Raw genomic sequence first — 25,812 nt, 5'->3', positions numbered from 1 at the left:
TATTAACCTCTGCTTTCTTTAATAAAGTAGAAACTCTTCAAACACAGCTTTATGCCTGTGTTAGTTTTTCTCTATGGATATCCATAACTTCTAATTCGGAATCGTTCATCCGGCATTGTTTTTTTTTCCCCAACACTGGTATGACAGGCTGTAAAAGCTGTTCATATGATAAGGCTGTTAATGATCAAATTATCAAATTACATAACTAGTCACCATCATTTTACCTGGAAATGTTTCTGTTGAATATAACTGACGTCTGGCGAAGAAACTGGTCCAGCCGCAGAGCGCGTTCCAAGTACTGAAGATATAAAGGCTTTGCAAGGTCTGTCGAATAGCCATCTTCTGTGGCTTCTAGGTCTGAGGCCATAGACACAATCTTTCTTCATACAGAGACAATGCCTCGCAGAGCTCAAAGCTGCAAAAACACCAATAAATAGATATCTAAATGTTACAAAAACATGTAAATGAAAGTAATTAAAGAGGTTGTCTAACTTCAGCAAATGGCACTTATCATGTAGACAGAGTTAATACAAGGCACTTACTAAAGTATTGTGATTATCCATATTGCTTCCTTTGCTGGCAGGATGCATTTTTGCATCACATTATACACTGCTCGTTTCCATGGTTACAGACCATCCTGCAATCCATCAGTGGTGGTCGTGCTTGCACAGTATAGAAAAAAACGCCAGCCTCACTGATGGTGGGTACCGCGGGACTGCACATAGGCCAGCACTTTTTCCTATAGTGTGCAAGCACGGCCACCGCTCCTGGATTGCAGGGTGGTCATAACCATGGAAACGAGCAGTGTATAATGTGATGGAAAAGTGAATTATTATAATTATTTACACGTGCCCCCAATGTGATAAGATGGGCTAATGCATAAAAGTAGGGGAAACTCTGCCAAGACCGCCGTTTCATACACCCGTCAACGGAGTCAGACGTGACAAATTTATTAGAAGGCCTTATTAAGAGCCTCTTGCTAAACTTGTTGCACTTTTCCCTGTCCGTGCACTACAAAATCACATCTAAGGCCTCATGCACACGAGGACGTTGTTGGGTTCCGTATCCGTTGTTCCGTTTTCCGTGATTTTCTGCGGACCCATTGACTTTCCATGGGTGCGTGGAAAACTCGGAAAATGCACCGTTTGTCATCCGCGTCCGTGATCCGTGTTTCCAGTCCGTCAAAAAAATAGGACCTGTCCTATTTTTTTGACGGACAACAGTTCGCGGACCCATTCAAGTCAATGGGTCTGTGAAAAAACACAGAGGCACGCATGATTGTCATCCGCGTCCGTTTTTTTTCCTATCATTTTCAATGCAAACTCGACTTGGATATTTTTTTTTCCACTTTTCATGTCTGGTGATCCTCCAAAAATCAAGGAAGACACAAGGAGGAAAAAACGGACACGGATCACGGAACAACGGAACCCCGTTTTGCGGACCGTGAAAAAATACTGTCGTGTGCATGAGGCCTAAGCCATATGAGCTGGTACAGATTTGCACTAGTTTCTGATGTAAATTATAATAAATACGTGGGGCTGTGGGCGGCCATGCTCCACTTTCTTTGAGAAAAAATATAAAATAATAATAATTTGTGACTTTTATATAACAATTTTTGGTGTAAGGCATCTGATAAACTCTTCCCATAGTCCGCTGTAGAATTGAAAGGATGACACCATAACTATAATTAGGCACGGTAGGAAAAAGGCATATCCAGATACAGCCCTACATGCTGAGGTTCCTCCACACTGTTGGGGACGATCCTTAGGCCCCTTTCACACGGGCGAGTATTCCGCGCGGATGCGATGCGTGAGGTGAACGCATTGCACCCGCACTGAATACCGACCCATTCATTTCTATGGGGCTGTTCAGATGAGCGGTGATTTTCACGCATCACTTGTGCGTTGCGTGAAAATCGCAACATGCTCTATATTCAGCGTTTTTCACGCAACGCAGGCCCCATAGAAGTGAATGGGGTTGCGTGAAAATCGCAAGCAAGTGCGGATGCGGTGCGATTTTCACTCAAGGTTGCTAGGAGCATTGATTACAGGAACAGGACCTTTGATGACGTCACTCCGGTCATCACATGGTACGTCACATGATCTTTTACCATGGTGATGGATCATGTGATGACCGGAGTGACGTCATCAAAGGTCCTGTAACTGTAATTAATGCTCACCACAGGTCCTGTTCAACAAAGGAGACAGAAGGAGATGCCGGCTCCGCGATCAAGTGGATTAAGGAGAGTTACATTTTTTTATTTTATTTTTTTAACCCCTCCAGCGCTGTTTTACTATGCATTCTGTATTCAGAATGCTATTATTTCCCCTTATAACCATGTTATAAGGGAAAGTAATACAATCTACAGAACACCGATCCCAAGCCCGAACTTCTGTGAAGAAGTTCGGGTTTGGGTACCAAACATGCGCGATTTTTCTCACGCGAGTGCAAAACGCATTACAATGTTTTGCACTCGCGTGGAAAAATCGCGGCACCCGCACATTTTCCCGCAACGCCCATGTGAAAGACGCCTTAGACTATTGGCTCTCTACTGATTATGCAGTTCCTCAGGGGACTGTTGACATGGAGGAAGAAAAGCAACCGAGAATATGGATCCACTCATTGGTCCAGATATTGACAAAGGGGTTTAACTTGTGTGCTTTTTGCTGGGCGGCAATTTTTACTATTTGCAATGTAAAGGGTGCGGCAAATCTGCAAGTAACATGTGTGGATTTTGTGCCGTATGCATGTAGCCTTGAAGGGGTTGTGCGGGCAGTAAATATGGATGACCGACATCTGGAACCCCTGCCGATCAGCGGCGGTGCAGTAATTTCAAGTAATTGCGCCATTCAAGTGAATACACTTTTGAGACGAGGGGCAGTGTAATAAACGGGAAGTAGCGCTAGAGCCAATCAGAGGATAGGTCATCAATATATACAGCCTGAACAACCCCTTTAAACTATTTTTGCACTGACTTCTGCACATCCAGTTTTATCATTGATATTGCTTACCTTCTTATAATGACATTTTATTTAATAATTATTGTTTTCATCATTATTAATAAAGGCTTTGCTCTTTGTGAGTTCATAGACTCTTTCTTGCCGCGATTGTTTTTGGTGATTTTCTTTAATGATATACAGTACATTGGTTGTGTGTTCTTTTTGCAGTGTATGTTTCAATACAGCAACATTATAGTGTGAAACGAGCAGTCTCTCATGCCAGTGACTCTTCATTCTTACAAATTACCACAAGGCTGAAATAGCCAGATCTCCCTTGCTATACTGGACAGGTCGAGAAATATTACCGCAGCGCCTGTCCAATTTTTAACATATTCAAAATATACTTTATGGACAAAATTATTAGGCCACAGTATGGTCCCATCGAAACTTATGGGCTCCATATTACAGATCTCTACAAGTCTAGAGCCACTTGCTGACGAGCGTGTCCGGATGCGTTGCGGCAAACCCGCGCGAGTAGGTACACAATTGCAGTCAGTTTTGACTGCGATTGCGTTCCGTTGTTCAGTTTTTATCGGTGCAATGTGTTTTGCACGCGCGTGATAAAAAACTGAATGTGGTACCCAGACCCGAACTTCTTCACAAGTTCAGGTTTGGGTTCAAGGTTGATATTGTACTATTTTCCCTTATAACATGGTTATAAAGGAAAATAATAACACTCTATGCTAAGCAAAATAGGGCTGGAGGGGTTAAAAAAAAAAATAATAATTTAACTCACCTTAATCTCTGTCTTCATCTGTGAGGAAAAGGACCTTTGATGACTTCACTACGCTCCTCACATGGTCCATCACCATGGTGATGGACCATGTGATGGACCATGTGATGAGCGTAGTGACGTCATCAAATGTCCTTTTCCTCACAGATGAAGACAGAAGAGATGCCGGCTGCGCGAACAAGTGGATTAAGGAGAGTTAAATTATTATAATATTTTTTTTTTTTAACCCCTCCAGCCCTATTTTACTTAGCATTTTGTATTCAGAATGCTATTATTTTCCCTTATAACCATGTTATAAGGGAAAATAATAATGATCGGGTCCCGCATCCGCACTTGATTTTCACGCAACGCAAAAGTGATGCGTGAAAATCACCGCTCATGTGCACAGCCCCATTGAAATGAATGGGTCCGGATTCAGTGCGGGTGCAATCCGTTCACCTCACACATTGCACCCGCGCGGAAATCTCGCCCGTGTGAAAGGGGCCTAAGGGTTCATGCCCATGAACTAAGGGCTCCGTGGCTGTGCTGCAGACCACAAATAGTGGTCCGCAACACACGGGCACTGGTCATGTGCACTCCATGCTGTGGATGCGGACTCATTGACTTCAATGGGTCTGCGACCTAACGCATGTGAATATGGTACAAAGTTCAGACAAGGAAATTATTTCAGGACTCCAGATGGCGACCAAAACGGTCGCCAATGCGACTTAGAATTGCTAAATGGCGACAAGACTTTGTAGTCTTGTCGCCATTTGCGCCTAGACCCTCCACTGCTCTGCCTCTCACACACAAGGAACTGACATGGCACGCGCTGCTGTCAGCACGTGCCATGTTCTTCTCAACAGCACAGGGGAGAAGGAGGCCGTCCCTCCCCCCTGTTCCGCTGCTACCAATGGGCTGATAGAAGCGAGGAGGAGGGGAAGGGCTGTGGCCACTGCACCACCAATGAATATAGTTTATGCCTTCATACAAACGCAGGCTGCGATGCGGGTGCCGGCCATATCCCATACTCGGCACCCAGCCTCTATGACTGCGCGCTGTGATCCGCTGCTATTAACCCCTCAAGTGCCGCACCACCCCCAGTAATATAAAGTAGAATCATTGGTGGCGCAGTGCGGTCCCCCCCAGTATTATAACTATTATAATCATTGGTGGCAGTGGCCACAGGGTCCCCTCCCCCCCTCCTCATTGGTGGCAGTTCCGATCGGAGCCCCAGCAGTGTAAGCCTGGGGCTCCGATCGGTTACCATGGCAGCCAGGACGCTACTGAAGTCCTGGCTGCCATGGTCACCTCCCTTCTGCTGTGTGCACTATGCACAGAGTAGCAGGGAGAGTGTAAAGTCCTATTCACCCTGATAGAGATCTATTAGGGTGAATAGGACAAGGGATGAAAAGATCCCAGGTTCTAGCGCCTAAGAGGGTAAATAGTTAAAAAAAATAATAATAATAATAAAAAAAAAAAAAAAAAAACAAACACCAAAATATTAAGTTTAAAGCACCCCCTTGCCCAATTTTACATATAAAATATATGAACAATAAATAAATATTACATAATCGCCACGCCTGAAAAAGTGCGAACTATTAAAATATTTTAAATATCTCCTATGCGGTGAACGCTGGAACAGAAAAGAAAAAAAAAGTGCAATTTGCCATTTTTTTGTCACCTTGTCCCGACAAAAATTAGGATCGGACTGCTCTATTATGGTCCAGGCGTTCCATAAAATGTGGAATGTAGACGGCTTTTTTGGTGTTTTATTTTTTTCACGTGGTATCGAGTATCGCAATACTTTTTTATGGTATCGAAATAGAGTCAAAATTTTGTTATCGTGACAACCCTAGGTAAGACGTGTGTTTGTTTGTTTTTTTTGTTCTTTTTTAATTATACTGTAATTATATGTATTTTAAATTTGGCAAAATTTTTCAGGTTAGGAGCCTTGTCAGCAGCTGCCTGACACAGTTTTTTTGCAGCTTCGTTTGCTGTTTACTAAAATTCCTAGGTCCTTTTCCATGTCAGTGTTACCGAGTGTTTTACCATTTAGTATGTACGGGTGACTTGCATTATTCCTTCCCATGTGCATAACCTTACATTTGTCGTGCAATTTGCCATTTTTTAGTCACCTTGTCGCGACAAAAATTAGATCGGACTGCTCTATTATGGTCCAGGCGGAATGTAGACGGCTTTTTTGGCGTTTTTTTTTTTTTTTTTCACGTGTTATCGAGTATCGCAATACTTTTTTATGGCATCGAAATAGAGTCAAAATTTTGGTATCGTGACAACCCTAGGTAAGACATGTGTTTTTTATTTTTTAATTATACCGTAATTATATGCATTTTAAATTTGGCGACAAAAATTTTTGTACACTCCGCTGCCCTTTGTTACTACCAGGATTTTATATATGCTATATATTTTAGCTCGTTTGTGAGTATAATAAACCACAAGTTTTTTTACCTGCATTTGAAGTGCTTCACTATGGTGTGATTTTTTTGGTGCCCTGCAGAGGAATCCAGGAGGTGCGTTTGGAATCCAGAGCTGGGAAGCACTGTTATCCTGTATCAACTCGGTGGGCTTATAGCACGGTGGGAAAAATTCCTTGTTTAGGCAGCGCGGTTCTTCACTTTAACTCAATAATAGCGGCCAAACTAGAGACCGAGAGATTAATTGCCAAAGAGAGCAAAACTAACCCTAAAATGTTTTTCAATTATATAAATGGTAAAAAAAGTACAAATCTTAAGGTGTCAAGCCTCTGCAGAGTGATGAGGGGAAAGTTGCAGAGAGCGATGAAGAGAAAGCAAAGCTATTAAATATTTTTTTTCTCCAATGTATTCACTGAAGAAAATAAACTGATGAAATGCAGAATGTAAAAGTAAATTCCCCATTAAAAGTGTCCTGTCTGACCCAGGAAGAAGTACAGTGTCTTAAAAAAGTTTGAAGGTTTTCTAAGAGATACTATCTCGGAGTACCTCAATGGAAATAAGCAAATAACGCCATATCAGCATGGCTTCGTGAGGGATCGGTCATGTCAAACTAATTTAATCAGTTTCTATGAGGAGGTAAGTTGTAGACTTGACAGCGGCGAATCAATGGATGTCGTATATCTGGACTTCTCCAAAGCATTTGACACTGTACCACATAAAAGGTTAGTATATAAAATGAGAATGCTCGGACTGGGAGAAAACGTCTGTATGTGGGTAATTGGCTGAGTGATAGAAAACAGAGGGTGGTTATTAGTGGTACCCACTCAGATTGGGTCACTGTCACTAGTGGGGTACCTCAGGGGTCAGTATTGGGCCCTATTCTCTTCAATATATTTATTAATGCTCTTGTAGAAAGCTTGCATAGTAAAATATCAATTTTCGCAGATGAAACTGCTACTTTCACACTTCCGTTCGGGGTTCCGCTTGTGAGCTCCGTTTGAAGGCTCTCACAAGCGGCCCCGAACGGATCCGTACAGCCCCAATGCATTCTGAGTGGATGCGGATCCGCTCAGAATGCCTCAGTTTTGCACCGTTTGGCCTCTGTTCCGCTCAGCAGGCGGACACCCGAACGCAGCTTGCAGCGTTTTGGTGTCTGCCTGGCCATGCGGAGCCAAACGGATCCGTCCTGACTTACAATGCAAGTCAATGGGGATGGATCCGTTTGACGTTGACACAATATGGTGCAATTGCAAACGGATCCGTCCCCCATTGACTTTCAATGTAAAGTCAGAAGTCCCTATTAATATATAATTTTCTCCAATCCGATGGTATATTTTAACTTGAAGCGTCCCCATCACCATGGGAACGCCTCTATGTTAGAATATATCATCGGATTTGAGTTAGATCGTGAAACTCAGATCCGACAGTATATTCTAACACAGAGGAGTTCCCATGGTGATGGGGACGCTTCAAGTTAGAATATACTGAGAACTGTGTAATAACTGCCCCCTGCTGCCTGGCAGCACCTGATCTCTTACAGGGGGCTGTGATCCGCACAATTAACCCCACAGGTGCCGCACCTGAGGGGTTAATTGTGCGTATCATAGCCCCCTGTAAGAGATCAGGTGCTGCCAGGCAGCAGGGGCCAGACCCCCCCCTACCTCCCCAGTTTTAAATTCATTGGTGGCCAGTGCGGCCCCCCTCCCTCCCCAGTATTATATTCATTGGTGGCCAGTGCGGCCCCCCTCCCTCCCCAGTATTATATTCATTGGTGGCCAGTGCGGCCCCCCTCCCTCCCCAGTATTATATTCATTGGTGGCCAGTGCGGCCCCCCTCCCTCCCCAGTATTATATTCATTGGTGGCCAGTGCGGCCCCCCTCCCCAGTATTATATTCATTAGTGGCCAGTGCGGCCCCCCTCCCTCCCCAGTATTATATTCATTGGTGGCCAGTGCGGCCCCCCTCCCTCCCCAGTATTATATTCATTGGTGGCCAGTTCGGCCCCACTCCCTCCCTCCCCAGTATTATATTCATTGGTGGCCAGTGCGGCCTCCCCTCATCCCCCCTAATTAAAATTTCCCCCCCCCCCATCATTGGTGGCAGCGGAGAGTTCCGATCGGAGTCCCAGTTTAATCGCTGGGGCTCCGATCGGTTACCATGGCAGCCAAGACGCTACTGCAGTCCTGGCTGCCATGGTTACTTAGCAATTTTAGAAGCATTATACTTACCTGAGATGTCTGTGACCGGCCGGGCGCTCCTCCAACTGGTAAGTGAAAGGTCTGTGCGGCGCATTGCTTATAGCACAGACCTTTCACTTACCAGTAGGAGGAGCGCTCGGTCGGTCACAGACAGCGCAGGTAAGTATAATGCTTTTAAATTTGGTAAGTATAATGCTTCTAAAATTGCTAAGTAACCATGGCAGCCAGGACTGCAGTAGCGTCTTGGCTGCCATGGTAACCGATCGGAGCCCCAGCGATTAAACTGGGACTCCGATCGGAACTCTCCGCTGCCACCAATGATGGGGGGGGTTGATTTTAATTAGGGGGGGGGGAGAGGGGAGGCCGCACTGGCCACCAATGAATATAATACTGGGGAGGGGGGCCGCACTGGCCACCAATGAATATAATACTGGGGAGGGAGGGAGGGAGGGAGGGGGGCCGAACTGGCCACCAATGAATATAATACTGGGGAGGGAGGGGGGCCGCACTGGCCACCAATGAATATAATAGTGGGGAGGAAGGGAGGGGGGCCGCACTGGCCACCAATGAATATAATACTGGGGAGGGAGGGGGGCCGCACTGGCCACCAATGAATTTAAAACTGGGGAGGGAGGGGGGTCTGGCCCCTGATGCCTGGCAGCACCTGATCTCTTACAGGGGCCTATGATACGCACAATTAACCCCTCAGGTGCGGCACCTGTGGGGTTAATTGTGCGGATCACAGCCCCCTGTAAGAGATCAGGTGCTGCCAGGCAGCAGGGGGCAAATATACACAGTTCTTTTAGTATATTCTAACTTGAAGCGTCCCCATCACCATGGGAACGCCTCTGTGTTAGAATATACTGTCGGATCTGAGTTTTCACAAAGTGAAAAATCTGATCTGAAAAAAACAGTTATGCAGACGGATCCGTTCTGAACGGATGCAAGCGTTTGCATTATAGGAGCGGATCCGTCTGTGCAGACACCAGACGGACCCGCTCCGAACGCAAGTGTGAAAGTAGCCTTAGTTTCATCTGCGAAAATTGATATTTTACTGTGCAAGACTTCTACAAGATCATTAATAAATATATTGAAGAGAATAGGGCCCAATATTGACCCCTGAGGTACTCCACTAGTGACAGTGACCCAATCTGAGTGTGTACCACTAATAACCAACCTCTGTTTTCTATCATTGAGCCAGTTACTTACCCACATACAGACGTTTTCGCCCAGTCCGAGCATTCTCATTTTATATACTAACCTTTTATGTGGTACAGTGTCAAATGCTTTGGAGAAGTCCAGATATACGACATCCATTGATTCGCCGCTGTCAAGTCTAGAACTTACCTCCTCAAAGAAACTGATTAAATTAGTTTGACATGACCGATCCCTCATGAAGCCATGCTAATATGGCATTATTTGCTTATTTTCCTTGAGGTACTCCAAGATAACATCTCTCAGAAAACCTTCAAACAGCGATTTGTCTATTGTAATCTTTTTAAGATGCTGCACTTCTTCCTGGGTCAGACAGGACACTTTTAATGGGGAATTTACTTTTACATTCTGCATTTCATCTGACAGTTTATTTTCTTCAGTGAATACATTGGAGAAAAAAAATATTTAATAGCTTTGCCTTCTCCTCATCACTCTCTGCAACTTTCCCCTCATTACTCTGCAGAGGCTTGACACCTTAAGATTTGTACTTTTTACCATTTATATAATTGAAAAACATTTTAGGGTTAGTTTTGCTCTCTTTGGCAATTAATCTCTCAGTCTCTAGTTTGGCTGCTATTATTGTTTTCTACATATTCCATTTTTTTTCCTTATAGTTTTTCAGTGCTTCTGTGCTACCCTCCTGTTTTAGTGATTTAAATGCTTTCTTTTTGTCATTTATTGCTTACTTTACAGTTCTATTTATCCACATTGCATTTTTCTTATTCGTTAACCTTTTATTCCCATAAGGTATGTACCTCTCACAATTAGATATTAGGATGCTTTTAAAAATATCCCATTTTGTGGCTGTATTTTTATTTTTGAGCACTTTGTCTCAGTAAAGAGTAATGAGGGGGGAGTCGCAGAGAGCGACGAGAAGAAAGCAAAGCTGTTAAATATTTTTTTCTCCAATGTATTCACTGAGGAAAATAAACTGTCAGATGACATGCAGAATGTAAAAATAAATTCCCCATTAAAAGTGTCCTGTCTGACCCAGGAAGAAGTACAACAGCGACTTAAAAAGATTAAAATAGACAAATCGCCAGGACCAGATGGCATACACCCCCGTATCCTAAGGGAATTAAGTAATGTCATAGCCAGACCCTTATTTCTGATATTTGCGGACTCTATACTGACAGGGGATGTCCCACAGGATTGGCGCATGGCAAATGTGGTGCCAATATTCAAAAAGGGTCCAAAAACAGAGCCTGGAAACTATAGGCCGGTAAGTTCAACATCTGTTGTGGGTAAACTGTTTGAAGGTTTTCTGAGAGATGCTATCTTAGAGCATCTCAACGGAAATAAGCAAATAACGCCATATCAGCATGGCTTTATGAGGGATCGGTCATGTCAAACTAATTTAATCAGTTTCTATGAGGAGGTAAGTTCTAGAATCAATGGATGTCGTATATCTGGACTTCTCCAAAGCATTTGACACTGTACCACATAAAAGGTTAGTATATAAAATGAGAATGCTCGGACTGGGAGAAAACGTCTGTATGTGGGTAAGTAACTGGCTGAGGGATAGAAAACAGAGGGTGGTTATTAACGGTACACACTCAGATTGGGTCACTGTCACTAGTGGGGTACCTCAGGGGTCAGTATTGGGCCCTATTCTCTTCAATATATTTATTAATGATCTTGTAGAAGGCTTGCATAGTAAAGTATCAATTTTTGCAGATGACACTAAACTGTGTAAAGTAATTTACACTGAAGAGGACAGTATACTGCTACAGAGGGATCTGGATAGATTGGAGGCTTGGGCAGATAAGTGGCAGATGAGGTTTAACACTGACAAATGTAAAGTTATGCACATGGGAAGGAATAATGCAAGTCACCCGTACATACTAAATGGTAAAACACTGGGTAACACTGACATGGAAAAGGATCTAGGAATTTTAGTGAACAGCAAACTAAGCTGCAAAAACCAGTGTCAGGCAGCTGCTGCCAAGGCCAATAAGATAATGGGTTGCATCAAAAGGGGCATAGATGCCGGTGATAAGAACATAGTCCTACCACTTTACAAATCACTAGTCAGACCACACATGGAGTACTGTGTACAGTTCTGGGCTCTGTGAACAAGGCAGACATAGCAGAGCTAGAGAGGGTCCAGAGGAGGGCAACTAAAGTAATAACTGGAATGGGGCAACTACAGTACCCTGAAAGATTATCAAAATTAGGGTTATTCACTTTAGAAAAAAGACGACTGAGGGGAGATCTAATTACTATGTATAAATATATCAGGGGTCAGTACAGAGATCGATCCCATCATCAGGACTGTGACGAGGGGACATCCTCTGCGTCTGGAGGAAAGAAGGTTTGTACACAAACATAGAAGAGGATTCTTTACGGTAAGAGCAGTGAGACTATGGAACCTTCTGCCTTGCAGGATGACAGGCCGAACTGGATGGACAAATGTCTTTTTTCGGCCTTATATTACTATGGCCTCTCTTAGTTGGCTAAAGTTAGCTTTTTTGAAGTTTGGTATTTTAGTTCCTCCCTGTAGAAACACTCTTTTGAATGACAATTGAAAGGTTATTACTTTATGGTCACTATTTCCCAGGCGTCCCCCGACTTGCACATCTTTTGTTCTGTCAGGTCTGTTGGTTAATTTATTATTTATTTTATGCAATTTTAATAGCGCTGCTATATTCCTATATGTCTTTGGAGTGTGGGAGGAAACCGGAGTACCCGGAGAAAACCCACGCAAACATGGGGAGAACATACAAACTCCATGCAGATGTTGTCCTTGGTCGGATTCGAACCTAGGACCCAAGCGCTGCAAGGCACCAGTGCTAACCACTGAGCCACCATGTTAATACTAAGTCCAGTATGGCCGTCCCTCTAGTCGGGTCCTGAACCAGTTGGGAGAGGTAATTGTCTGTGTTTATTGCCAAGAACCTGTTTCCCTTATGAGATATACAAGTTTCAGTTTCCCAGTCTATATCTGGGTAGTTGAAGTCCCCCATAATAACCACCTCATTATAATTTGCCACCTCGTCTATCTCGTTTAGTAGTAGATTTTCTGAGGACTCTGGTATATTAGGTGGTTTATAGTAAACTGCTATTAGTAATTTATTACTATTTTTGCTCCATGTATCTCTACCCACAGTGACTCCACATGTTCATGTCCCTCACTTATATCTTCTCGGAGTGTGGGCTTTAGACAGGACTTTACATAAAGGCAGACCCCTCCCCCTCTCCGGTTTTGACGATCCTTTCTAAACAGACTGTAACCTTGTACATTAACCACCCAGTCATAGCTATCATCCAGCCATGTCTCAGTTATTCCCACTATGTCATTGTCCTCCTCACACATCACTAATCCCAGTCCCCCAGTTTTATTAGTCAGGCTTCTGGCATTAGTATACATACATTTGAGAGGTTTATGTATATTTTTTACCCTACACCTTTCCTTCTGAACTGTTCTAGTCCCTCCTTCCATTCCTCCCCGAGTCCCACCATTACCTTGCCCCCGGTCTCTATCTGCACTATCTTCCCCTTCTATAATATAATTCCCCCCCCCCCAGTCCCTAGTTTAAACACTCCTCCAACCTTCGAGTCATCTTCTCCCAAAACAGAGATGCCCCTTCCCCATTGAGGTGCAGCCCGTCCCTACAATAGAGCCTGTAGCTGACAGAGAAGTCGTCCCAGTTCTCCAGGAACCCAAACCCTCCTTCCTACACCAGTTCTTGAGCCACTTGTTAATCTCCCGCTGCCTTTCTTTTGTGGCTCGTAGTATTTTGGCCCAAGCTTTTGACTTAAATCCCTAAAATCATTTTAAGGACGCTCCACCTACCTCTAACTTTGTCATTGGTTCCGATATGGACCATGACCGCTGGGTCTTCTCCAGCCCCTCAGGGCTACAGACTAAAAAAATACCTAGTAGCCATTGGCTCCAGAACTGAAAAATTTAGTCGCCAAATTAAACTGTCGCCAAATCGAAACCGAATCAAAATGTTGGTATCGTGACAACGCTACGCCGATCAGATCGGCGTAGGGTTGTTTCCATACCGAAAATTTAGATTCGCTTTCGTCACCATAAAAAAAGTATTGCGATACTCAATACCACGCGGAAAAAAAAAAAACACCCAAAAAAGCCGTGTGCATTTAGCCTCTTATGAAACGTTCGGCCCATAATAGAACAGTCCTATCCTATTTTTTGGGGGTGACAAGATGACAAAAAAATGGCGAATCGCATGGTTTTTATTTATTTTTTTATTTCTGTTACGGCGCTCACCGCATAGGAGATATTTTTTAATAATTTGGACTTTTCGGACGCAGCGCTATGTAATATGTTTATTTATTTATTGTTTATATATAAACTTTGGGAAAAGTTTGATTTAAAATATTTTAGGGTACTTTCACACTAGCGTTTTTCTTTTCCGGCATAGAGTTCGGTCACAGGGGCTCTATACCGGAAAAGAACTGATCAGGCATATCCCCATGCATTCTGAATGGAGAGTAATCCGATCAGGATGTCTTCAGTTCAGTCATTTTAAATGATCAGGCAAAAGATAAAACCGCAGCATGCTACGGTTTTATCTCCGGCAAAAAAAACTGAAGACATGCCGATCCGGCATTTTTCCCCATAGAAATGTATTAGTGCATTCAAAATACCGGAACGCCAGATCCGTCCGGTAAAAATGTGTAAAAAGATACAAAACGGATCAGTCTCTCCGCATGACAAGTGGAGAGACGGATTCGTTCTTGCAATGCATTTGTGAGATGGATCCGCATCCGGATGCGTCTCACAAATGCTTTCAGTCACATCCAGATTGGCGGATTCGGCAGGCAGTTCCGACGACGCAACTGCCCGCTGGATCACACTGCCCAAGTGTGAAAGTAGCCTTAGGCCTCTTGCAGACGGGCATCACGTTTTGGCTCCGGATGCATCCCAGGTGCATTGCGGCAAATCCCGCGCAGGTAGGTACGCAATTGCAGTCAGTTTTGACTGTGATTGCGTTACGTTGTTCAGTTTTTATCGCGCGGGTGCAATGTGTTTTGCACGCGCGTGATAAAAAAAACTGACTGTGGTACCCAGACCTGAACATCTTCACTGAAGTTCAGCTTTGGGTTCAAGGTTGTGTAGATGTAATTATTTTTCCTTATAACATGGTTATAAGGGAAAATAATAGCATTCTTAATACAGAATGCACAGTACAATAGGGCTGGAGGGGTTAAAAAAAAATAATTATAATTTAACTCTCCTTAATCCACTTGTTCGTGCAGCCCGGCTTCTCTTCTGTCTTCATCTGGGAGGAAAAGGACCTGCGGTGATGTCACTGCGCTCATCACATGGTCCGTCACATGATCGATCACCATGGTAATGAACCATGTGATGAGCTCAGTGACATCACCGCAGGTCCTGAAGAAAGAACATGAGATCGGCGATCAATTGGAGGAGGTGAGTAAATTTTTTTTTAACCCTTATTGGCACTGCGCCACCAATGTTTATTATACTGGGGTGTTGAGGGGCACACTGCGCCACCAATGTTTATTATACTGGGGTGTTGGGGGGGCGCACTGCGCCACCAATGTTTATTATACTGGGGTGTTGGGGGGGCGCACTGCGCCACCAATGTTTATTATACTGGGGTGTTGCGGGGGGGGGGGGCGCACTGCGCCACCAATGTTTATTATACTGGAGTGTTGGGGGGGCGCACTACGCCACCAATGTTTATTATACTGGGGTGTTGGGGCGGGGTGCACTGCGCCACCAATGAAGATAACTGACCTGTTAATACAAATACAGGAGGTGGGTGCCGGAATCAAATAGCCGGCACCCGACCTCTATGACAGGGAGCTGCGATCCGCTGCAGTTAACCCCTCAGGTACCGCACTCGGCTCCCGTATTTGTATTAACAGGTCAGTTATCTTTATTGGAGGCGCAGTGGCCACAGCCCCTCCCCTCCTCCTCCCGTCTCTCTTCCTATTGGCGGCGGCGGCAGCAGCACAGTAATCGGTCAACCCGATCCGCGATGTGTCGAACTCGAGTGCCAGGAAGACAACACACCGTTCGATGATCCCGGTCTTCGTGACAGATCGCCCTATCTGTACCCCTAATAAGCGAGTCTCCCACTACCAGCACCTGTCTGGCCTGCCCTGCTCTCCTGGTTTCCTGCTTACTGGAGCTGACATTCCCCTGACTGGCAGAGGAAGTGTCCGGCTGCGGCAGTGCTCTCTGAACTGGCACCCCCCCTCATCTGCCAGCCGTGCAAACTTGTTGGGGTGTGTCAGATCAGGGCTAGCCTCCCTGGCACTCTTCTCTCTACCCTGCTAGCTACCTCACTTTCCTGAGCCTCCTCACTACCACCCTCCCCCACATCTACCCCATAGAGCGCTTGCTCAGTGAGCAGCAAACTCTTTTCCAAATTGTCAACGCTTCTCAGTGCTGAAATTCGCCGGTTTAGATACTCAATGTGCAATTCCAAACGGGCAATTTGCTCACATTTTGAACAAAAATCTGCACCCTCAAACGTCTGTTCCAGGACTGTATACATTAGACAAGATGTGCACTGGACTGCGCTGTCAGTAATGGAACACATAATAAGTGGGAATTACGCAAGAAAAGAGAAAAATACAATATAGTGCAGTAATAAGAATGTAACTTACTGTAGTCCCCTCCTAACGTCCCTGAATCTCAAGTCACGTAATTTAAAGGGATTTTGTCATTAAGATTTTCTATATGGAGCTGTTCATATCATCCTCTCAGCCTCCATTATCTAATTAAAAATATACTAGTTTTACCCCCACCGGTCCTTTCATTTTGGATAAAAATCGGTTTTATTAATATGCTAATTACCTTACTAGCGTGCCCAAGGGGCTGTCCCTCCGGCCGTTTGTGCCAAGCCACCCCCCCTAATCTCATAGCCCAGCGCCGCCCCACTGCTAAATATGCACTCCTCTCATCGCTGATGGTGTGCCGTAATCTCGTGCATGTGCCCTAAATCCACTGGTCAGCGCCCGCGCGGTGTCCTGGCAGTAGCCTCAGCGAACGAAGCGCGCATGCACCAGCTGTATGCGCACTTCGTCCGCGGGCGCTGACCAGTGGATTTAGGGCGCATGCGCAAGATTACGGCGCACCATCGGCGATGAGAGGAGTGCATATTTAGTAGTGGGGCGACGCTAGGCTACGAGATAAGGGGCGCGGCTGGGCACAAACGGCTGGAGGGACAGCCCCTTGGGCATGTTAGTAAGGTAATTAGCACATTAATAAAACCGATTTTTATCCAAAATGAAAGGACAGGTGGGGGTAAAACTAGTATATTTTTTATTAGATAATGGAGGCTGAGAGGATGATATGAACAGCTCCATATAGAAAATCTTGATGACAGAATCCCTTTAAAGTCACACACTTAATGCAAACACACACTTGAACTTAAACACGCGAACGCTCACAAACTCGCGTTATTTGCTTGCTTGTATAAATGCAGCTCTCAAAAAAGCCTGCTTTTTTTTTATCTTTGGATTAAAAAAATAAAAATAAAATACAGATGGAAGTCATCCGTGTGCTGTACGCATTCCTGTGGCTGTTCGGACAAGGATAGGGCTGGTTTATTGAGGCCCGGACCTTCCGTTCCGCCAAATGCTGAACACACATGGCCGGTATCCGTGTGCATGAGGCCTTAGATGAAAAAAGTCTGGCTGAGAGCAGAAACAATGGAGGATCTTACTGCATATTGTACATACACTGGTAAACGCCGGCAGCGGGTGCGGCAAAGTGTATGCTCTTTCTAGTACACATGGAAGACGAGATTACCATAACTGACTGATATGTCAGGTGAATGTCGGCATATTATCCTAGTGCTACACTGTGACAATTTTTTTTTAAATCCCTTCAGCACCGTAAGTGTACAGTGGATGTCTGGACTTTAAAGATGGCGCGTCCTCAGGAGTTGACGGGTGTCTGTTTTACACAGGAGAAACCTAGAGGCATTGCTCATGATTGTTGTTAACGCCAATCACAGACGTTTAACCCAATAGATTCCGGGTCAATTGCGACCAGGGGTGCACCTAGCCTTTCTGCTGCTGGAGGAGAAAACAATGCCAATTTGTCAACCTAACCCCTTTGCCACAATGCGCTTATTGCCCATGGCCCTTCCCCCTCTTGCCCCTACATGGCAATCGCCTCACCTGGCCTCATTGGTGGTGCACCCCTGATTGGGACCACAGCATCAGAGCGGTTAAAGGGAATCTTTCACTAGTTTTCTCCTGCCCTCACTTTTTAGGTCCCCATATTGATGAGTTCACAGCTCTCCATGCCTACCTGCCTCTGACAGTCTATGGGAGAAGCAAACAGATGATCACAAAATAGTCTTAAAACCCGACTTAAAATAAGAGAAAAAGTGTTTTAAATATTTTTAAAAAAATGATAAAAAATTCTAATCGTTCCCTATACTAACAATAAACAATACAAAAAATGTGTCCTGGGTCGTAGCATGGGAGGGTCAGTGGGCGGGTGCCAATACCAAGGGGGCGCTCGAGCTAGAAGCAGGGCCTCATAGACCAAAGGCCAATAGGCCTATGAGGCAGCGGAGCGGTGCACAATGCTGGCAATGTCATCAAGCTGCCCGAGACCTGGTTACAGGACAGAGGAGGCCTGCGTCAGAGACAGCAGATTTGTAGGCACTATAGGGGGCATTATATCTGAAGAGGCCAATACTGGGTACAGATGGCACCATGGAGTCAAGGTATGTAAATAGGGCACTGCTGAAGGATGGCAATATGGAGAGCATTATACGTACAAAGAGCACTATAGGGGGCATTATATCTACTGAATCCTAAATGGAAATTACTACTAGGAGGGACTAGGGCCTAAATGGGGATGATTACTGAATAAGAGCATAAAAGAAGGCGCTGTTACTAAATAGGTGTATTCGGGTTGTCTAATTATGCAAGAACAAGCTGTGATCAAGAGAAGTCATCATAGTGATCGTAGCGATCTGTGCAGGGCTAAGGGAAAAAGTGTCAGATAATCTGTTGGTGAAAATGAACCCTAAGGGCTCTTTCACACGAGCGGATCCCGTGCGGGTAATCTGCTGCGTGAAACAGAGCTAAGCCCCGTTCCGGACAGCAGAGACACGGAGCATTAACATGATTGATGATGCTCCGTGCCTCTCTGTGACCTTTTTACTACAAAATCACGGTGACAACTTTATCTCGCTGTGATTTTGTAGTAGAAAGATCACATGTTAATGCTCAGTGTCTCTGCTGTCCGGAACGGGGCTTGGCTCTGTTTCACGCAGCAGATTACCCGCACGGCATCCGCTCGTGTGAAAGAGCCCTAAGTCACTGAGCCGGTATCTAAACAGGACCTAAATGGGTATGGTCATGGGGAAGAGGTATCACTTGGCTTTAATATAGTGTTATTACTGGTCATTTGGGTTTGAGTAAATTGTGGGGCATATCCATAGGTTAGGGGGTACAATGCATAGCCAAAGAGTCATTACAATATTAATATTTAGAGTCTCATTAATTCTCTCTAATAGCCTTCCAAAACAGAAGCATTTAATCTGCTCTAAGCATTATATTTGGGGCATTTACCTTCTTGTCTGAACCCAATTTTGTACATAAAGGCGTCCTGTGCAATCATAAGATTTATTGATACTAATTCTCCTATATCCTCTTCCCAATGTAACGTATGCTTTGTACACAAATTAAAGAACATCAGGAATGAGAACGGAAGCTGGCGCAAGCAGGTAAGTTCCAGATCGTGATTTAGTAGAGGTCTCGATACTGAAGGAGGGGCCGGCGCGGCCCGAAATGCGTCACCTATAGAGAGAATGATTTGAAGAAACATATCATCTACTAAATCGCCATCTGCAACTTACCTGGTTGTGCCGCCGACAATCCTGATTCTGTGCCCGGAGGCAGAAGCCGCATTTCTTCCGATTTCTACATGAAGGCTTATTTTATTAAAGAAGCTTCTTAAATCTTCACTTTCTCTTATCATGGGATGACATTTGGGTCTTTAGAACCAAAATTACCAGTTTTCCATGTTATGGACTCAAGTTACAATGGATATCCCAGAACCATTTAATATTGTAACTTGAGGAACCGCTGTACTACCGGACGATTCATTTTAATTCAAGCAATCTTCGTTTCCATGGACAAACCCAACTTAGACCAAACTTCCGCTTTACTGCGCCAACTATGGACCTAGGGGAGTACATTATTTTTAACATGATCCATACCAGATATTTAAAGGGCTATACCGGTTAGACTAAGCTACGACATGTCATCGTTCTATTCCGGCCACCTCTCGGCGCGTTTGCCGTGCTGCGGTCTGTCCCCATTATAGTGAATGGGGCCGGAGCGGACTCCCGGCGGCACGCGTGCGATAGCGGCAGCACGGACCTGGCAGGCTGTTCACCTGCCGCTAATGTGAAAGTAGCCTAAAATAAGAGGGAACACAAGGATATATGGCTTCAAATATGGTCATTTAGAAGAGAAGCTTTCTATGTATGTGGATGACACCCCTGATTTTTATATTTTTTTTTTAAAGATCCATGTGCGTTTTTAATGTACTGAAACCACCCACGTCTGACTATGTGTGTTTAGTACAGTGCTGAGGAACACTAATCCCAATGAGAGATACATTATGGGGGTCACTTACCATTAATGTGAGGCACAGTGTTATTACTTTAGTGCCTCCGTGCAGCTCATATTAATCATAAGTGACCCCATCAAGTACCTCCTCACATAATGGACAACATGGGGTTAATACGGCAGATACGTGATGGGGTTACTTACTACCTAACATTAAATATTAAAATATCAGATGGCTGCAAAACTCAGCTTGCCGTTCACCCACATCCCTATAAAAAGGCTCTCAGGGGCTACTTTGGCATAGGAGAGATCACCGGCTTACAGACGTGATGCACTGGAAGGACAGCCTTTGAGAAGGGACTAAAAGCAGGACGGTCATTTCTACAAAGTGCCTGCCATCTAGGAAATCCCGACCTCGCTGTTGGGAGCGGTGGTCACTTGGCAGACATGGCATACAAGCTCCAGACAGCCAACCAGTAGAGGGTGACAGGCATGAAAGGGTTTTCTGTTGTCCCTCATCCAGACACAGGGGCCACTTGGATTACACACCCATTTGTGCCCACACGTGCCGGGCACTTAGCAGAAGGAAACGGGTCACAGCACTCATTTGGTGTTCTTCCACGGACAGCACGACACCGTCACCTTCATTTGGAGTGGCGTTATGGACGAGAACTAGGGTTGCGGTTGCACTGGGTATCCAACTTTCGATGCCTAATCGATCCGATACCGGGATTTGCTATTTTCCGATACTAGACTGCACTACTGCGCCCTTAGCACGCACCATGTTCTCATCAGCTGGCACATTGGGGAAGGAGGGAGTCCCTTCCCACTGTGACGTGGCCGCCACTGCCACCCATGAAAATAGCACCGAGGAGGAGGGGCTGTGGCCACTGTGTCACCAATGAATATAATTAACCCCTTAATACAAATGTAGGAGGCGGGAGCCAGCTGTATCACACAGCCAGCACCCTGCCTCAATGACAGGGCACGGCGATGTCGCAAACCCCGTCAATTGACCCCTCAGGTGCAGCATCCGAGGAGTTAATTGACACGGTTCGGCGGGATCCCTGCGGTTGAGGCCGGGTGCCAGCTATGCGATACGGCCGGCACCCGCTCCTACATTTCTTTTAAGGGGTTTATTATATTCCTTGGTGGCCCAGTGGCTACAGGGTCCCCTCCTCCTCCTCAGTATATTCATTGGTGGCAGCTTCCAATCAGAGCCCCAGCAGTGAAATTGCGGGACTCCGATCGGTTACCATGGCAGCCAGGACACTACTGAGGCCATCCCTGGATACCATGGTAACCTCCCTGCTGCTGTGTGCACAAGGCACAGGGAGAGTGCAAGATCCTATTCACCCTAACAAGATTCTATTAGGGTGAACAGAACAAGGGTTCTAGCCCCTTAAAGGGGCTAATAGTTATTAAATAAAAAGTTAAAAAAAATAAAAATAAGCGTAACCCCTTCCCGACCAGCGTCGTAATAGTAAGGCGCAGCGGGACATGACTTGCAGCCCAGCGCCATACTATTACAGTGGGCTGATCAGGCGGGTGCAGGAGCTGTGACCGCCCCATCAGCGGCAGTGACTGATAGCCGGACCCCTGCTGTATGCGCACCATAATATTGTGTCAGCAGCAGACCCCCTCCATAATATTGTGTCAGCAGCAGACCCCCTCCATAATATTGTGTCAGCAGCAGACCCCCTCCATAATATTGTGTCAGCAGCAGACCCCCTCCATAATATTGTGTCAGCAGCAGACCCCCTCCATAATATTGTGTCAGCAGCAGACCCCCTCCATAATATTGTGTCAGCAGCAGACCCCCTCCATAATATTGTGTCAGCAGCAGACCCCCTCCATAATATTGTGTCAGCAGCAGACCCCCTCCATAATATTGTGTCAGCAGCAGACCCCCTCCATAATATTGTGTCAGCAGCAGACCCCCTCCATAATATTGTGTCAGCAGCAGACCCCCTCCATAATATTGTGTCAGCAGCAGATCCCCCCCATAATATTGTGTCAGCAGCAGATCCCCCCCATAATATTGTGTCAGCAGCAGATCCCCCCCATAATATTGTGTCAGCAGCAGACCCCCTCCATAATATTGTGTCAGCAGCAGACCCCCTCCATAATATTGTGTCAGCAGCAGACCCCCTCCATAATATTGTGTCAGCAGCAGACCCCCTCCATAATATTGTGTCAGCAGCAGACCCCCTCCATAATATTGTGTCAGCAGCAGATCCCCTCCATAATATTGTGTCAGCAGCAGATCCCCCCCATAATATTGTGTCAGCAGCAGATCCCCTCCATAATATTGTGTCAGCAGCAGATCCCCTCCATAATATTGTGTCAGCAGCAGATCCCCCCCATAATGTGTCAACATTATTTTCACACACAATTTTTTCTTTCTTATTTTACAATATTTTTTTCGTATTTTACAATGTTTTTTACACAATATTTTTTTTCTTATTTTAGAGCAGCAGAACTCCTCTAAAACCTATAGGGGTAATCTTATAGTGCGAAAAAATAAGGTATTTTACTGTTTTAATGACAAAACAGGGAGCTGAAGTCCAGGGTGTCTCTAGTGCCATACATGCTGTGTGCAGGAGTTCTGCCGCTCTGCCCGTGCGCGGTCTCCTGGTGAAACGTGCTATGCAGAGCCCTCTGATGAGCGGGCACAGGGAGGAGTTTTGCACACCGCCGCCTGTGCCCGCTCCGTTGAGCTGTGCACCAATTTCATTGAAAAATAATTCAAAACATACAATAAAAATGCACAGACTGGATTTCCACGGAGAGTCGCATACAATATACGGAATTCAGCCGGTTCTTTAACGCTGTACAAAGCAGTGAAGAACGTCCCGCGTTTCAGGCTACGTGCTTTGTATAGCCTGAAAGGAGCCGGCTTTTACCGCTTTTATGACCTGGTACAGTGCTGGATTTCATATATTGATTCCAATTTTTTTATAGGACATTTTTGGGAGTATTTTTTATTTTATTTTACCGGGCTTCTGTCCCATCCGTGACTTTACTTCTGAGAAAACGGAACTTTTTAATATCTGCAAAATTAACATCTAGGAGCAACAGGGGCGTTGCCGTTGCTCCTAGAGGCTTCCTTCTCCCTGCTGCCACACCCCTTGCACTTTGACAGGGCCCGGCAGTGTCAACGTCCTTACGTCTAGCCTGGAGCACTTCAGTGCAGGCGCAGTACAGGAGAGCGGTTCTTCAGCAGTTCTCATCTGTGCCGCGCCAGACTAGGAAAAGCCAGGGCCATGGGTGACGACGTTTACACTGCCGGGCACAGGGGGCGGAGCCTCTGGGAGCAACGGCAACACCCCTGTTGCTCCTAGAGGCTCATTTGCATATAATAAAAGTTTTGTTTTTTTATCAGAAATGGGGACGGGACCAGGACTGCCGCCGTTTAAAGGGGGATTCCGACACAAAGATATCCCACTGCTGCCAAACAAATAACCCTATATTCAATGCCCGCCGAGTCCGCGCTGCGCAATCACATGACCGTATTTTTTTTGCAGACCCATTCATTCCAATGGGGCCACACCAAAATAAGGACAGTGCACAGTGCTGCGCCCCCACGCACACGAGAATAGGCAACGGAGCCCGCGTATAGCGCAGGACCGCATCCGTATTTTGCGGATCCACGATTTGGGGACACGGATACAGCCGTAAAGCAGGATTGTCTCTTTTTTAACCATTTGACATCTTTTTTGGACCGGAATACTACAACTTTTCCACCCCCCCAAAAAAATGTATATCCATATATAAGGGGCAGATTTGTAATATTTATTGTGTAACCGTCCAGGGTGTCCGCTGATGTAACGCAGCCTGCCCTCCCCGCACGGCCTCCACCGCGCAGTGTGAACGGGACGGAAAGGCCATCCATTAAGTCATCCCGCCACTAGACTCCGCTCCTCACCTGTGCTCTCCGTCTCCGGAGCTGGTTCGGGCAACTGGGTAGCAGAAGCTGCTGAGAACGGCCCCGAACGCTTTAGCTCCTGCTGGTAGCCACAACTCTCCCAGTCTAAGAGAGAAGGGAGACAAGGAGCCATGGTGGGGGGAGCGGCGCCATTACTCAGGCCAAAACAATCGAGCAAAACCTCTCCTTCTCCGCCGAGAGTGCGATTCGAGGGCTTTAAAAGCGCCAGGGAATGCCGGCCGGGTGGAACAGCAGCCAGCCCGAGCTCAGCCGTGCGGGTGTCGCTGCGAAAGCTATTCATTTTGCTTCGGTTTACTGAAGGTCGACATCGATGTGATAGTCGTCTCGACTGATCAAGTCTGTCCTGTTCAACTGGCGACATGGCTGAGATGACGTCACTTCAGTGAACAAGCAAATTTACAGAGAGATCGCGAGATCGCCAACGGAAGTGACGTCCGACTGTCACCTTGGTAACCGATATGGCAGAGAAAAGGGCCTGTAGTAGTAGGTAGTAGGCCGTGGTTAGGCCCGGATCAGGAAAAATAACGCTGTATGTGGGATTGCCATGTTTGCCTTTATTTTCGTTGCTGTGGAGACTTCCTTGCATTAAATTTGGTGATAAAATGAAATATAACATCATTATGTATAATCTGTAATATTCCCATTCTGGGCGGCTGTTAGGGGGTTCCCCCAAAAAAATATACTGGCCAAAGTAAGCCACACCCTAAAGAGGGTGTGGTTATGGGCGTGGCTAACGGGGTACTAAGTCATAATGTGGCTCCCAGTATTAATAATGTAATATTAGTGCCCCCCAGAATTGATAATGCCCCCATTAGTGCCCTCCAGAATTATTAGTGCCCTCCAGAATTAATAATGCCCCCATTAGTGCCCCCCAGAATTATTAGTGCCCTCCAGAATTGATAATGCCCCCGTTAGTGCCGTCCAAACTTAATAATGCCCCCATTAGTGCCCCCTAGAATTGATAATGCCCCCATTAGTGCTCCCTAGAATTGATAATGCCCCCATTAGTGCCCCCCAGAATTAATAATGCCCCCATTAGTGCCCTCCAGAATTGATAATGCCCCCATTAGTGCCCCCCAGAATTAATAATGCCGCCATTAGTGCCCTCCAGAATTGATAGTGCCCTCCAGAATTAATAATGCCCCTGTTAGTGCCGTCCAAACTTAATAATGCCCCCATTAGTGCCCCCTAGAATTGATAATGCCCCTATTAGTGCTCCCTAGAATTAATAATGCCCCCATTAGTGCCCTCCAGAATTGATAATGCCCCCATTAGTGCCCTCCAGAATTGATAATGCCCCCATTAGTGCTCCCTAGAATTAATAATGCCCCCATTAGTGCCCTCCAGAATTGATAATGCCCCCATTAGTGCCCTCCAGAATTGATAATGCCCCCATTAGTGCCCTCCAGAATTAATAATGCCCCCATTAGTGCCCCCCAGAATTAATAATGCCCCCATTAGTGCCCCCTAGAATTGATAATGCCCCCATTAGTGCCCTCCAGAATTAATAATGCCCCCATTAGTGCCCTCCAGAATTGATAATGCCCCCATTAGTGCCCTCCAGAATTAATAATGCCCCCATTAGTGCCCCCCAGAATTAATAATGCCCCCATTAGTGCCCTCCAGAATTAATAATGCCCCCATTAGTGCCCCCCAGAATTAATAATGCCCCCATTAGTGCCCCCCAGAATTAATAGTGCCCCCATTAGTGCCCTCCAGAATTATTAGTGCCCTCCAGAATTAATAATGCCCCCATT

At 45.6% G+C, this 25,812-nt stretch overlaps 1 protein-coding gene across 2 annotated transcripts in view; it reads right to left on the bottom strand.

The window, feature by feature from the left end:
- Positions 1-24,447, bottom strand: part of INO80 (INO80 complex ATPase subunit) — a 125,705-nt gene extending 101,258 nt beyond the window's left edge. Inside the window, exons 1-2 of one of the 2 annotated variants that reach the window (XM_040411848.1) lie at positions 24,035-24,447; positions 225-415 (exon numbers count right to left, since the gene is read on the bottom strand). In XM_040411848.1, coding sequence (XP_040267782.1) covers positions 225-367 — 143 coding nt within the window. In that variant the 5' untranslated portion in view covers positions 368-415; positions 24,035-24,447. Of the gene's footprint in view, positions 1-224; positions 416-17,691; positions 17,785-24,034 lie in introns of those variants that run through there. The other variant, XM_040411849.1, reaches the window with a different exon arrangement.
- Positions 24,448-25,812: the final 1,365 nt, after the last annotated feature.

Source organism: Bufo bufo, chromosome 11 (genome assembly GCF_905171765.1).
Source record: "Bufo bufo chromosome 11, aBufBuf1.1, whole genome shotgun sequence".
In the NCBI taxonomy this organism is placed as follows: Eukaryota; Metazoa; Chordata; class Amphibia; order Anura; family Bufonidae; genus Bufo; species Bufo bufo.
Note: the sequence above shows the minus strand (reverse complement) of the source record. Positions and strands in the feature narration are given on the sequence as shown.